Source organism: Rhyacophila brunnea, unplaced genomic scaffold (genome assembly GCF_057557595.1).
Source record: "Rhyacophila brunnea isolate RB1 unplaced genomic scaffold, BYU_Rbru_1.0 scaffold_2, whole genome shotgun sequence".
NCBI lineage: Eukaryota > Metazoa > Arthropoda > Insecta > Trichoptera > Rhyacophilidae > Rhyacophila > Rhyacophila brunnea.
Window position 1 is genome coordinate 19,503,576 of NW_028232859.1, and position 16,090 is coordinate 19,519,665.

A 16,090-nucleotide genomic window follows, 5' to 3' on the forward strand; every position below is an offset into this window, starting at 1 on the left:
ACTAGAGAAGTGACTTTGGCGCTAGTGTGGCGACGTGAGTGTCGCCGGTGTATTGTAAGCTAATAGTTCCTGCATCTCTAGTTATAGTTGTCAGTCTCTATAATCTGTTTACATTTTTTTTTTCATTAATTAGAGTTTATATTTTATAACAAGAACTGTATAAAATAGTATTTATAATTATTGTTTTAATAAAATCCATTTGAACTATTTTTGTTTACTTTCATATTTTACGCTCTGATAAATAATGTTTTTATGGATTATTCAGTAATAATTACCATACAATTTACTGCAGTTGACTGATATTTAAAGCGATTATGCATTTTAAACAAAATAATGAATTAAGTCGTTCTAGTGACTAGCCATGCATTTAATTTTAGAGAAAAATAATCAATGAATTCAAGCGACAATAAGCTTCAATTAGTCATACTGATAATAAGTGGTTATTAAGTACACTCTGATGTATTTTTTTTGCCTTCTAATTTGTTTCGCAGGTAGGTACTCTATTGTCTTATGACTGCCATTTATCACTTTTAAGATTGCACTGCACAAGTGAGCAGCATAATGATACTTCAGGTCATTATGCAGAAGGCCCATAATAATGGGAGTAATAGTGGGATGGCACATATGACATTGTAAAAAGATATGATAATTTATTGTGCAAACAGAAACAAAGCACACATGTGATAAGAAATATAGCTTCAATGCGAAAATGATATTAGTATTATTTCTATTGAGCTATGCTTTGTACTTTGAATAAAGTGAAGTGTTTATTTTAAAAATAGTGAGCAAATATAGAATAATTATTTCAAGTGATTTTAAAATATCTATGACGTAAATATTAATATTATAGCCTCAGTAAGTAGATAAATAAAAAATGTTTTAAGATCTTTAGATACTGTTTGAATGGAAGACAAATAATTAATTTGTGAGTGTCATAATGCAATAGCAATAAATTTTGTGCATCATTGTTGTGACTAGGTTATAAAACTGAATTGGAATATCATATTTTATTCAACCACTTTTGACGAAACTAATAAAGAAGGTAGGTTGTTTAATATTGTAGATATTTTCAATCTATTTTGTACTTATATAAGACTGACAATGAACATCTCGAGTTGCCTATGTCCAGTTACATTATTTAAGTGAATGTAGGTATCTAAATAAATAAATCCACATAAAATTGATTATCCCACAAAGGGGCAAAGGTTAAAACACTTTTAGCTGATGAGTTGCATTAGAGTGGTCAAATTTTTACAGTCAATTTGTGGATGCAAATTGTAAGCAACCAATCTTCATAAAAAAACAGCCTCAAAAGATACCGCATACATCTTGTGATTTTTTTTATAGACTTCTATTATTTACATTTAACAGCGCTCAAAATGGAAAAGTTTACGAACCGGAGCGCTCGTCAATTTTCTAAAGATATTAATATAGTTATCAAATTTTATGTGTATTTTATAAAAATAAGTGTGTTAGATTTTTTGTTATATGGCCCATCTAGCTCATATGATCAAATTATGTTTTCCACGATACGGAGGGATAATTTTACCGATTTTACAAACTGAAACGGCGCTCCGATCATTTCGAGCCCTGACATTAAATTAAAAATATAATTGTTAGATTCTGTCTTATTAATGGCATTATGAATACTATCACAGCAACAAATAAAAAAATGGTATAGCATAGCCTATTTACATATTTAATATGTTTTGTAATTTAAAGGCATATCATTTTTATATTGAAAAAAAATATACACTGCAAATATTTACATACATACTAAGTAATCCAATACTGTAGTTGACAGAATAATAATTTTGTAGGTAATAGGATCCTTTGCCAGAAGTTTTTTTTGATATTCATATAACATCTCTATTTTAAAATGCAAGCTAGTCAGGATCAAGTGGCATTATGTTATTACAATGTTGATAAAAAAAACTGTAATAATTATCACGCAAGTTTTAGTATCACGAATAAACTCTTAGTGATAATTTTTATGTTTTATTTGGAAAATTTAAATAATATATTGTTTGTATACGGAAAAGAGCTATAAAATAGAACAACCAAAGAAACGTTTTTTGGAATTTTTCTTAACATATTTGGGAAGGAAATTGTAACGTAAGTCAATATTCATTGTCGCATTTTTTCACTTTTCACTATACGCCATTCAAATAAAACCAATCTAATAACTATCATCCGGTGGCTCGACTCTTAATTACTACTATTTATAATAATTAAACTATTCAATTAATCATCACAGTGATTTAGTGGAACTGTTTTGTTCTCTTGCCTCTTTCAAATTAAGTTGCTCCAAAACTTACCACTCATTATAACTTTACTTACAATTTGAATTGTTAATTGTATTTTTATGTTCATTATATATTTTATTTTTCATTCTTTTAAAAGCATATTTGTGTTTTTGTCATGTTTTTTTCTTGTAATCATTAAATATATACGAGGGTGGGTCAATAAGTCCTTAGAAAAGCCGACAGGTGGCGCGACTAGTACTTCAAGCGGTTTGTTTTCATGCAGCGGCACTACCGATTCGGTATGCTGCGAAGTTTCAATCAGATTGGTCGGGTTGTTGTGTGTTTCTCGTACATTTAAAAAAAAAATTTGCTTGTGGAAAATGGAAAAATGGAAAATGGAGAAAATTGAGTTTAGAGTTGTTATTAAACATTTTAATATAAAAGGGTTAACAGCAAAGGAAATAAAAAATGAGTTGGATTTAGTTCACGGCATATCTGCTCCTTCACTTGCAACTATTTATAACTGGTTAAATGAATTTAAACGTGGTCGTACATCAACAAAGGATGAACCACGCTCAGGACGTCCTGTAGAGGTGACTACACCAGAAATGATCAATAAAATCCACGATATGGTGTTAAGTGACCGAAGATTAAAGTTGAGTGAGATAATTGAGGTTACAGGGATCTCAAAAGGTAGCGTCATTTCTATTTTACATGACAAATTGGGCATGAAAAATATTTCTGCAAGATGGGTGCCGCGTTTGCTCACAGTCGACAATAAACGCAGTAGGGTGGTGGCCTCTAAAGCCCTGTTGTCGCTCATGCAACGCAATCCGGATGAATTTTTTCGTCGCTTTGTGACTGTAGATGAAACATGGATACACCACTATACTCCCGAGACGAAAGAACAGTCAAAGCAGTGGATTGCGAAGGCAAACCATGTCCAAAGAAGGCGAAAACCGTAAAATCAGCTGGCAAGGTTATGGCTACTGTATTTTGGGATGCACGTGAAATTATTTTCGTTGACTATTTGGAAAAAGGAAAAACAATAACAGGGGATTATTATGCATCTTTATTGGACCAGCTAAAAAACAAAATTGAAGAAAAACGGCCTCATTTAAACAGGAAAAAAATCCTCTTTCATCAGGACAATGCCCGTGTTCACACATGTTTACGATCAATGGCTAAAATTGAAGAATTGAAGTTCGAATTGGTCGACCACCCACCGTATTCGCCAGATTTAGCCCCCAGTGACTTTTTCCTTTTCCCAAACTTAAAAAAATGGCTAAGTGGACAACGTTTTTTTTCAAATGAAGAAGTCATCGATCGGACAAATGCTTATTTTGAGGACCTTCCGAAAACTTATTTTTCTGGCGGTTTAAAAAAAATTGAGAAACGTCTAACCAAATGTATTGAGCTCCAAGGAAATTATGTTGAGAAATAAAAAAAAAATACAAAAATAAAACCTGTTTTAATGCTTTTTTCTAAGGAATTATTGACCCACCCTCGTATCTCAACTCTACACGATTTTTCATAACTGTGTGATTTAATTATATTTTCTGTATATTTTATATAATATATATATTTCTGTATGCCAATAATATTTACCTAATAGCAGGCAGATACTAAGCTAAGATAAGAATAAGCATTACGTTTAATTTAAATTGCATAGGTCAGTCCTTAGGTTTTATGCGTCACACATCATATTATTTTCGCACTGACCTCATCAGGCGACGGGGGAAGCTGCGCTGTGAACCTCTGACTTTGATTGATTTACAATCATTTTACAATGATTGAAACCACTGTAGTGAGAGAATGCCTGATCGGAGCAAATCTGGAGTCAATTTATGTATAAAAAACCAAACTAAGTAATACAATAATGCTCAAGAACTCAATTATATTTTTTGAACTTATCATTATTAAAAACTTCTCAGCACATCAAACAGTCAACAAATAATATTTAGGAAATTTCGGCACGTGTACGTAAAAAGGTTCGCCAACCCTGGATTTAAAGGATGAGACTAATATGTGTAATATGTACCAATAAAATTGTAATTAAACATTTTGAAGTGTTTGTTATTTTTAATATCATTCGATCAAGAGTTAACAGTGAAAAATTACTAATAAGTATTTAATGGTCATTGTGATTTTGAGGTGAGTATTTCAGGGTCAGTTTGGTTTTATTTATAATTTTAATAGTGTTTCCATGCAATAAAAGGTTTTTAATGTATTGAACAAGTTCCACTATTATTATTACATAAATAAAAAACACATTTCAACCAACATAATTTTATTTTCTCAGTTTCTCAATTCAGTTATCTTCGTTAACCTTGATTCTACTCCGTCGTGTACTGTTTTCATTAAGTTTACCCCGGCAATCTTTCTGGCAGTGTTCATTCACTACAGTAGAAGTCAAACCATCAATTTTTTTCCCTGCGTCTTCACTCCATAATTTTTATTTCTCGACAACCTTCTATTGACGAGTTAAGGGTATTCCCATATGAATTTAACAGTGTGACATACGATATCTCAAATGACTCAAATTCTATCTTATATACGTTATTCGAGAAGATCATTTTATTTAATCAATAATGATAATCAGTATCTATTTATAATGTATTATGATAAATTTATACTGTAACCAGTGGCAAAAGATTATGAGTAAGTAGATTAAAAAAAAGAAGGTAAATCACTATTTCTATTCAACCACGGGACATAATATAAAGACCCCAGCGCAGACATTTTAGTTGTTAGCCACCCCTTAAATCTATTGGGTCAATGCCATGGATCTAAACACAACATAAGAGTTTGACGCAACCACAGGATTGAATACTCCACCACTAAAACTTTTTGCCGTACAGTGACGTCCCGTGGTGGCAAGCAGGCATGTGTTGCTTATGCGTGGCAAATTCTAAAGAGCGGAAAATTAAGGAAGGTATGTATTCCGCGAAGACGAGAAATTTCCACCTGTGGCGCTGGTAACTACTACCTACTCCAACCTTTAGTGGATATTATGTAGATTTTCATCGCATTTATCTATTTAAGGCAGCCAAGAATAAAAAGATAATAAAATTTAGTAGAAAAAGAATTTATATAAACATTGAGACAATAAAAGCCTGGATGCGGCTATTTGTATAAAGGCGGCACTGTGCCAAGGGATGTCACCGCTGCCGTATATATGGCGGTATTGGAGATGGCGATAACGATACAATGACTACAGCACAGTTTCATCAATCACGATTAGGAGACTATGCTGATTAGGTCACATGCATTATATGACAACTATGAACAGACAATGACAATGATATCTAGGAATCCAATTAGGCGGGAGAAAAGAGGCACGCCAAAAATTCACTGAATATTGGTGACTACGTGATGTTGATGATGACAGGATTCGAATCTTTGCACATCTTAACCTCTCCTCCACAGTGGATGCTTAACAAGTAGAAATAATATAAAATTTCAATGTAAATGTACACTAAATTCAATTAAAAAAATACATGAAATGAGATTTTTAAAATATCAATGGCAAACGGCGTTGTTGTATCAGCAAATGTAATAAAATTCACTGTCATTGAAAAATTTAATATTTTTGCATCATTATGTAATTTTATTTAATAATATGTTCTATAGAAATAGTTTTTTTTGTGTCTGTCACTGTCAGCCTTGAATTTAAATTATATCTACTGAATTTTAATCCAGAACAAACTTCTGTTAGAATTTAAAACAGCTCGGTAAACAAGTGAGTTTAATGTTATTAAAATTTTATATTCAGATTAAATTTACAGAGAACAATAATCAATTATTCTTTATCAAATTGTTTATCAAAATTTTAATAGTGATTATGTTTTTAATGGCACAAATCCACTCACAAACATGCAGTGTTTTAAAATAAGATAAGAATAAATAAATCTGAAAATTCGATAGTCTTACTTGATGGATAAAATACATCAAACATGTCAAACAATGTACTTGTGACTGATTCCTAGATATAAATTTACTATTAAAAAATATTCTTCTGATTTATCTCAATTTTTCTTACAAAATGTCTGTGGAAATATTTTACCTGCAAAGCATACACCGAATATCTCCCACATTTTATTTTCTTATAAAATTTATGACACTAAAGAATTTTATCATTTATGTTAGTTAGTCTCTTATCTTGTTAAGTAAGTTACCTGTAAAAAGGTGTGTGCAATTTTTGTGTTATTTTTAATAAATTTGAAATATATTTTCAATTTTTGCAGCTGGTATACATATTATTTTCTCACTTTGTGTGAATAATTCATTTTCTAATTCAACCCTAGTCTAGACCAGGAATTTTTTTTGTACTTATATGAAAATGTTTTCCAACTGCATTGGAAAACAAAAATACAAGGTCATTTGTATCAGATAGTATGTGAATGTTTGGAAACAATTTTGACATAACTTTTGAATAGTTTATAATATATTATAACGTTTAATGTTCACCGGATTTAAGAACCTTGATCTAGACGTGATGGACATAGTTTGTAAAAAAGTTGCTGCCCATAGACATTGCAGTCGATCGTAATAGATTCTTAGATTTCCACCGCGTGTATTTATTCCTTCTTTCCTCGACGTTTTGGGTTCGTTGCAGAGGCCATTGTTAAGAGATATCATAATTCGGGAAAACCTGAATTCCGGGCATGTAAAATTGAGGTTTTCCCCTGCACATAAGTTTGTTTTTGTTTTAATTTTTTCAAATATTTTTCATTTATGAGGTGGACCGACGACACGGTTGAGAATGAACCCTACTTTGCAACAAGGGTGATTATGCAGATTTTTAGTCAAATTCTGCTAACGTCTCCAATTTAATACTGTGATGTTGGTATTATACCAATGGAAAAAAAAATATTTGTTTTCATTCACTCCAAGTTTCCCCTTTCCTGTACGTGTGTAATGGACGCATGTAATATTTTCAGATGCCGCTCCGTTGGGGTATTGCCGGAGCTGGTATGATGAGCCACGACTTTGTGCTGGCTCTCAGCACGCTACCGCCTTCCGATCACCGAGTAGTGGCTATCGCCGCCAGCCATCGTGACAGAGCAGAAAATTTTGCAACTCATTATAACATAAAAAAAGTACACGGAAGCTATGAGAAGTTGGCGAAAAATGAAAACGTTGGTAAGATAACATAAGACCGTATTTCTGTACATTTTCTGTCCATGTCCATGGACACATTAAGGTAACCCTAGTTTAATTAAGATCATGATATATAAATAAATATATTTTACTTATTGAGTGTACTCGAGCACATATTTAAGAAACCACTTAGAAAACCACTAAGAAACAACAGATTATTTTACAAGACATGAATGTCACTTGCTCAACCAATCTGGTCAATGTTCCGAATCCAAACACACATTAAAAAACAACATGTGATTTTTTCATTTTAACATAACAGACGATGACTAACGATAGTAGTGTAGTAGTGGCGGTGAAACAATCACAGAAATACTTGGGTTTTGAGAAAATTATATACTTAAATGAATTGTGACTTCACTGGGAATCGATCCCGAAGCCCCCGAAGTCACTGCTTTAAACATTGGACTACGAGGGCTGCTAATTGAATTGTGGACATATCGGATTTGGAAATAGATGCCTCATTTTTGTTTTCTCTTATTACAGATATCGTGTACATAGGTGTATTAAATCCCCAGCACTTTGCTCTTTCTAAACTGATGCTTGAAAATGGAAAACACGTTCTATGTGAAAAACCACTGTGCATGAATTATAAAGAAGCAAAAGCATTGATAGACATCGCAAAACTACAAAAGCTTTTCCTAATGGAGGGTATTTGGTCGAGATGCTTTCCAGCTTATGAATCTCTCGATAGACACATACAATCAGGATATCTTGGAGACGTATTCCAAGTCAACGTGCAGTTTGGTGTAGAAATCAGTGAGGAAGATAGATTATCGTAAGTAATAAAAAATACAACACTAATTTTGAGCTGCATTAAAGTACTATTTTTGGTGTCTTACAATAACAAGTAGGTATATAATTAGTCTAGGGGTGAAAATTTATAATGGGAATTATTTATTCAACATTAGCGCTTAGGTATATTGTTAGCCATGGCTTTTCCAAGATGTCTACTACTTCTAATTTTCTATTCTAATTCGTAATCTTGCTATAAATTAAGCTGTAATGTGATATGATGTGTGGCCATAGAGTAAGAAATAAGACCAGGGAGATTGTCCGGCTATATGTAGCCAAGCGCTTTCTCACTCGCACTGATGCTTAGATTTTATTCAAACCATGCTTGCAGCCAATTGAATAATTGACTTTATTAAACATTTTTCAGCATCATTTTCAATAATATATAAAATCTCTTTGTGAATAGAACCAAAGATGTTGAAAAAACCAAAGCGTTGGAGCGGACCCTTTTTTGAGTTGCTCCGGGACCTAATACTTGCTCCGGCTTCGCTCCGGGTAAAAAGTATTATATTATGTACACCTACAAATGTTAGAAAAATAAAAAATAAGTATGTTTAAAAAAATCGTCATTTTCATTATTAATTCTATTAAACAAAATTTCCGACAGCAAATCATCTGCAAAGTGTCAAAATATACTACTTTCATATGATTTTAGGACGAAAATATAATAATAAAAAAAAACATCCGGAGCAGTGGAGCACTACAAATTTTCAGTGCTCCGGCTCCGCTTCTGCTCCGGATGATAAAACCCCATTGCTCCACTGCTCTGTGCTCCTGCTCCGAGCTCCGCTCCAACGCTCTGGAAAAAACCTTCTATCGAGGTGGATGTCAGAGCAAAAAAAAGGACCACTGGTCCACTGATTAAGTTAGCCACAACTGACTTCACACTGTAGGTTCATTTACAGCTTCACACTACTGCAATGACATTTATTTTCCAATTTGCAAGGCATATAAAAAGATAATCCATCACGATGAATAGATAAGCAACCAATAATACTACACTTCGGCATTATTATTTAGTTGAAAAACAGTTTAAACAATGCACCTGAGTAAGTAATCACAATGAACATGAAAAATGGCCAGCATTGCATATGTAAGAAAATTGGAATGGTAACTGAGCGATTTTAATATTTGTGGAGTTTACCAACTTAACCACACTTCATGCGAATGAAAAATAATTTCAAATGTCAGTTATGAAATAACCTATAAGTGCCCATGCGCACTTGCGGCAGGCCGCCTCGCGGCTAGCCGCGGCGGCTAACCGCGAGTGACGGTTGTATTCGCGGTTATCCGCAATGCGGCTGACCGCGGGTACAGCGGTTACGTTGCGGCTAGCCGCAGTCAGTTTCAAAATGAACGTCGAGGCAGTCGCTACTGTTGTTTATTTGTATTCTCGGTTGAAACGAAAAAAGAAGAAAAAACTATATTGGGTGCATCCATTACTACAAACTCGCTACAACAACGGACTATTCGTTACATTTTTTGCTGAATTGAAAAAATATGACGACAAGTTTTTCCAGTTTTTAAGAATGAGCAATAAATCATTTGAAGAATTATTAATGACATTGGGCGATTCACTACGTGGAACAGAGACAAAACTTCGTCCTTGTATTTCACCAGAGGAAAAACTAGTGGTAGCCCTAAGGTCAGTAAATTATATGTATTACATTTTTATTAAATCACAAACGCAAAACAAATTTCAGTGAGAAAAATAAAACACAGATTACATGGTTGTTAATTTATTCAAAAAGTTCCAAAACATCGGATTGCTCAGACATTTGGGAGGGTGATTCTATAGTAATTAAAGAATGTACTGAACTAGGAGATTGTACAGGTACGGGAGACTGGACTGGTATAGACGGCTGAGGTTCCATTTGAGTTGTATGCGGGTTTGTGGAATATCTCGAAGGAAAATTTATTCTCTGATCTACCTGATAATAATACGGTGTTTGCGAGAACGCAGTAGGGTATTGAGCATTTTTTATTACTTTCATGATCTCAAACTTGGTGTCCAATTGCAGGTGTTCCGGTATTTTCTTAAAATCCTTAACCAGCGATAAAAAAAATAACCGGACTTCATCCTGCTCGAGATTATGATTTTCCAAATTTTTGTTTAAAATTCCGATTAGCTCTTTCCCTACTTCGTCATCATTTCCCTTCTTGGTCCTCTTCGGCGGCTTTGCTGGTGCTCCATAAGGGCCATCGGGTTCATTATGTGCCTGGTCTTCGTTGATGTTGGTTTCCGTTATATTAATTGTTGCAGTGTCTTTCAGGAACATCAATTGATTAAAATATATGTATTGGTTTTTTCGTTTTGCAGCAGAACCACTTCGAGAAGTTTTCGAATTCTTCAATTCTTTCATGAAGTTATCTTTAACATTCTTCCATTTTTTTTGGAGAGTCTCACCTGTAATAAAAATATTTTTTCATTACAGATACCTTGCAACTGGATGTACGTTTGCAGATCTGCATTTCTCATTTAGATTGGGAATTAGTACCATCGCAGAAATAGTTAGAGAAGTCTGCTCAGTAATATGGCTCATCCTGAAAGAAAGTAGTCTACCAGAACCAACTACGGAACAATGGCTGAATGTAGCTAAAGGTTTTCATATGCGAGCTAATTTCCCCAATTGCATAGGAGCAATAGATGGGAAGCACATACGTATAGTAAAACCAGAAGACAGTGGATCTATGTTTTATAATTATAAAAACTATTTTTCGGTAGTTTTATTAGCAATATGTGACACTAATTACAAATTTATAACGGTAGATGTCGGTGCGTATGGAAAATTTGGTGATTCTTCAATTTTCAAAAATTCTATTTTTTACAAAAAAATGAACGACAATTCTCTGAATATTCCACAACCAGCCCCTATATCGCAAAGCAACACTACACCGATGCCATACGTTTTAGTCGGCGACGAAGCATTTGCTTTATCTAAAAATTTAATGCGGCCATACGCAAAAAATCATTTGACAGTAACAAAAAGGATATTTAATTACAGGCAATGCAGAGCTCGCCGTTATGTGGAATGCACTTTTGGAATTCTTGCCAATAAATGGCGTATATTCCACCGGCCAATGAATGTAAATCTGGATTTAGTCAGTAGCTGTATAAAAGCGTGTTGCATTTTACATAATTATGTTAGAGATAGGGATGGTTACAACTTTGAAGAATCATTATGCTGCCCTTTAACCGATGGGATTCAAGCAAACGGTGAAATAAGAAACAACAGAAGTGCAATGCAATACCGCGATTTATTTGCTCAATATTTTGTAACCGATGGACAAGTTGAATGGCAGAACAGATATGTTTAAGTAATAAAAAAATATTTTCACTTACCCATCTTTTTCTTTTCTTCGTCTGAAATCTCTTCTCCTCCATAAATAATAACCAGTTCTTCCCAACTCCGAATTTTTAACTGTCTGTTGGCATATTCGGCACATTTCATATTCCATATGCAAGGCCGTTTTTCAATATCATTTATAAATTTTTCCGTAACGAAATTCATAATTTGTCACAGTGAAAGAAGTTGCAATAGGAATAAAAAGAAGTGTGATACGATAAAGTATAGAGCAAGGATTAATAAAACGACAATATCAAGGTGGGCGATCGCGCTGTCACGTGGATCTGCAGTGAACAAAACACTAGGTAGGTACGTGTAATCACTCTGGCGGTCAGCCGCAGACTAATCGCCTAGTGCGTAGCTCTCCGCGGTGCGGCAGACCGCGGACGGGCCGCGCTGTGCATGACAACCGCTGCGGTAACCGCATAAGTGCGTATGGTGTAGGCTCTTTGCATACAAAAAACGACATGCGGCAGGCCGCCGCGGCTAGCCGCGAGGCGGCCTGCCGCAAGTGCGCATGGGCACTTAGACTCCTTCTATTTACAGTCAAAATTCTTTTACAACAACTTTGTTTTTATACATTCCAGAATGAAAGAACTTGGTGGAGGCACAGTTTTAGATTTAGGTGTTTACGTTCTTCAGTTCGCTCAGCTGGTCTATAAAGAAGAACCGTTAAAAATTGTGTGTGCCGGACATCTCAATTCGGATGGCATCGACGAATCAATGTCCTGTGTGTTGACGTACAGCAATGGGAGGACGGCGACCCTTACCACACATTCCAAAGTTGCATTAACAAATGAGGCAGTGATCATAGGATCAAATGGAACTATTAAGGTTTAATCTTTCAATACAAGCCTTCTTATTATGTACATTCCTCTTGATTTTGATTTTTAATGAATGTGTATTTATGTTTAGAAAATTATTGTATACATAAACGAAAATATAACAATCTCTAGTTATATCATTGGCAAAGTCCAAGTCTTTGAGTGATTATATACTGGCACTGTGTTCAATTCATTTTTTGCTGTGACCTGGCATATTGTGCAATTTACAGATGCGGTAAATGCACAGTGAGCTAATAGCGCCTGTATACCAGTGCATGGATTTACTGGCAGCAATAGTGCATATTTTAAACTACCGTGACAATAACTATTTACACGTAAACGTGCTGACTGTCTCTGCAATCTCATTCTATAAGAGAGACGCGATGTTGTCAGTTTATGGTACTATTTCGTATTATTTGACAGGTAGTGAAAGTTGGTCAACCTGAAAATTCGTTCGTAATTCGTTTTTTGCCGGCAGGTTCGCCACTATCGTTCTACTGTGCAGGCGGCGCAGATCAAAAAAATCCTACTGTTACATGAAAATTCAGAAGCTTCTAAACTTTTTTGATTCATGCATGTAGCTTGCAACTGCAGAATACATGTTTAACCATACATTTTCTTGTTATGGCCGCGATAATACTGACTGTCAAATCCATGCATGTGTAAACGGGGTATAATGCTGTAAATGTTAGGTGCTACTGTATGCATACTTGAATCCAAGTCGTTACATGATTAGTCATTTTTAGTTCCTAGCTATCTAATTTTTTTGTGGCAAAGCGGTGGCTTTCAGAATTATGCAAACAATCTTTATATGAATAAGAATTTTGTAAAAATCATTAATTAATTAGGGAGTTTTTTGCAAATCTTATGCCAGTGGCGAAGGGTGGAGGTAGGCTGTTGAGAACAGCCATAAACAATGCACACTAAACTTTGTCAGTCATACGTATTTTTGTTTTCATTGAAATAAGACTACAATTTACAGACGGTGTCAGTTAGTTTTTAAAATTCAATTGAACCCTGAGAGACTAAGCCATAATAAATAATAGTCAAAAAATACATAAATACATATAGTCATAAATTAAACAATTAAATCATACATAAATTTAGATATTTTATAGATGGAATAATATTTTTTATCTATTAGTTTGGTTTAGGCAGGGCATAATGAAACAACAATATGTATGCTTAATCCAACGAAAACAAGTAAGTATGAATGAAAAATTGTGCAAAAATTTTTCGTAACGTAGTCAATATTGTAGTCTTAGTTGAATAAAAACAAATACATACATATGACTAACAAAGTTTAATGTGCACTATTTATGGCAGATCTTAACAGCCTACCTCCACCCTTCGCTACTGCTTTATGCTAAATGCACTTCGGAAATATTAATTATTCTGCGAAACGAATGAGCAATAAATATTTTCAAAATATACTCTGCCGTATATATGTGTGAATCAGGGCCAACAATATTTGGAAGAAAGAATACAATGCTGAGCTTTACAGTCTGTACGATTTTGGGATTGGGATACTGCACTGGCCAGTTGTGTGCAACGTATGAATGACAATAAACCAGTAAAAATAATAATGTATAATAATTTTCTGGCTAGATAGTTTGGATAAGGACCGACCCCAGGTTGTCAAAGGTCTGATAACGGCAAGTTTTTTGTATTTACTTGGCAGTCTTCAGAGTTGGTCTATTTTTCTAATTTTACTGAAGCCAGGATGATATGAAACACTAATGAGAGATTTGATTTAATTTTGCAGTTAAATACGTTCTGGGCACCGACAATTTTTCAAGCATCTCCTGCAGATATAACTGAATGGGAATTGCCAAATTTGCCGCAACAATTCAATTTTCACAATAGTGCAGGATTGAGTTATGAAGCAGAAGAATGCAGGAAATGCATCAATGCAGGTGAGAGTCGATCTATTTTAATTATGTACATAGTTACATTAATAAACCTGTATGAAAAATAATCTTATAAAACATATATGTCAGTCAGATAACTTCCAAATGTTAAAAAATATAATAATTTCAGCTATAAAAGTGCCTTGATAGATAGTTTTTTAACTGGTGGTCCACGAAGATTTTTGGGTGGGCCGCAAAAATTTTCTGCAGTTCAAAAATAAATACCTAGAAACCCAACATTTGAAGTGGGGTTGTATTATATGTCAACAATTGTTTCATAAATAGTGTAAATATAAATATTTATTATTTTATTCCAATGTTGATGGTCCGCAAAACATTTTTTGATTTTTTTGTAGTCAGCGGATGTAAAAAGGTTAAGAAACATTTCCTTGATATATTATGGGCAGAAACGAATTTGTCAGACAGACCAGAAAGACAGAACTATTTTTAGTGCAAATCGTGAACAATGAATGAGTAAATAAATTATTACAATATTCCTGGCGCCTCATGTTTATTTTTTTTTATTGCCATACGTATCGTTTAATATTCGACAATAGGATTCGTTCGTTTTCATGTAGGTTCACTCATTATTATTATATTTCTGGGTGTGTATTGAAAATTATAATAATAATCAATGTTCTATTTTATAGGATTACTGGAGAGTCCAAAAGTATCACATGCAGACAGTCTTTTGCTGGCGAAACTAGAGGATGAATTACGGAAACAACTGGGAGTTGTCTTTCAACAAGATTGACTCAATCTCATTCACTAATAATATTAAAGAATAATTTAATTATCACAGTGTTGATCTGAAAGGATCCTCTACTTAAAATAATGTCATTTAACTATAACAAAATAATCACCAATGCCATAATAATTGTTTATTATGGCATTATAATATTATTATTATATTATAAAACTGAATTTACACTATTTAAAAAATATTTCAATTAACAGTGTTTGTGACTAAATTAATTACTTCGACTTGACCACTTAAATAGATAATCAATGTATTAGATTTTAGGAAGACAAAAATAAAAAATATTTACTTATTGTTAATTCATTATACCAGTTTTATTTCACCAAAGTTCTCCAAGTACAGATTAATTGTTTAAATATTTTTACGAAAGCACACATCATAACAATGAATGGAATTCAGTGCTAAATATTATTTGCCCACAGCAGTACATATACAATAGTACAATAACTTCTATAATAATATATTATGTATATTTTTTAGGATATCTCAAAATCAATTTGTGTAAAATTGATCAAAACCTTTATCCTTTATTGTTGAATGATATTTTCATGTAATTTACACATATATAATTTATTGGGTACCTATAACAATATAAATTATGCATCAAATTATGTAACACTTACAAATCTATCGCTTCAAAAAGTGAAAAAAAAAGTTTGCACTTTTCAATTGAATTGTAATTTAAAGCCATTTCACATTAATCATCAATGATATACAATATACAATACGTAAAAATATAGAATTACAATAAATTATATAAAAACACTATCAATATAATAGTTAATCATTGGCCATAGCTTAACAACAATATAAACTTGGTAACATTCACTAATTTGAAATGTAGAAAATAAAAATGTAAAATTAGCATCCTACAATAATCTAGAAATTAGTACAAATAAATAGAAAATACTAACAAAATTAGAGGTCTAGAGAAGTCTTAGTGAGTGGGAGGCAGTCTAATATTATATTATGCAGATTTATTAGGGAAGGATTGGAGGGGTGTTGGAAAATGTGACATCACAAAACAACTCTTTTTTATTTCTGA

General features: G+C 33.3%; 1 protein-coding gene across 1 annotated transcript; it reads left to right on the forward strand.

Moving 5' to 3' along the window:
* Positions 1 to 674: 674 nt before the first annotated feature.
* On the forward strand, positions 675 to 15,349 carry LOC147072008 (trans-1,2-dihydrobenzene-1,2-diol dehydrogenase-like). Its single transcript, XM_085946304.1, has 6 exons — positions 675 to 1,042; positions 7,190 to 7,391; positions 7,896 to 8,187; positions 12,139 to 12,385; positions 14,141 to 14,291; positions 14,936 to 15,349. The coding sequence occupies exons 2-6, from the start codon at positions 7,190 to 7,192 to the stop codon at positions 15,037 to 15,039; spliced, it is 996 nt and encodes a 331-aa protein (XP_085802430.1). The 5' UTR covers positions 675 to 1,042; the 3' UTR covers positions 15,040 to 15,349.
* The last annotated feature ends 741 nt before the right edge of the window (positions 15,350 to 16,090 follow it).

What these genes read in the sequence shown, in the direction of transcription:
- LOC147072008 (XM_085946304.1), top strand. Translation starts at nt 7,190, where the DNA reads ATGCCGCTCCGTTGGGGTATTGCCGGAGCTGGTATGATGAGCCACGAC. An exon ending in GATCAAATGGAACTATTAAG is followed by an intron (nt 12,386 to 14,140) that starts GTTTAATCTTTC and finishes TTAATTTTGCAG; the next exon opens with TTAAATACGTTCTGGGCACC. An exon ending in CAGGAAATGCATCAATGCAG is followed by an intron (nt 14,292 to 14,935) that starts GTGAGAGTCGAT and finishes TCTATTTTATAG; the next exon opens with GATTACTGGAGAGTCCAAAA.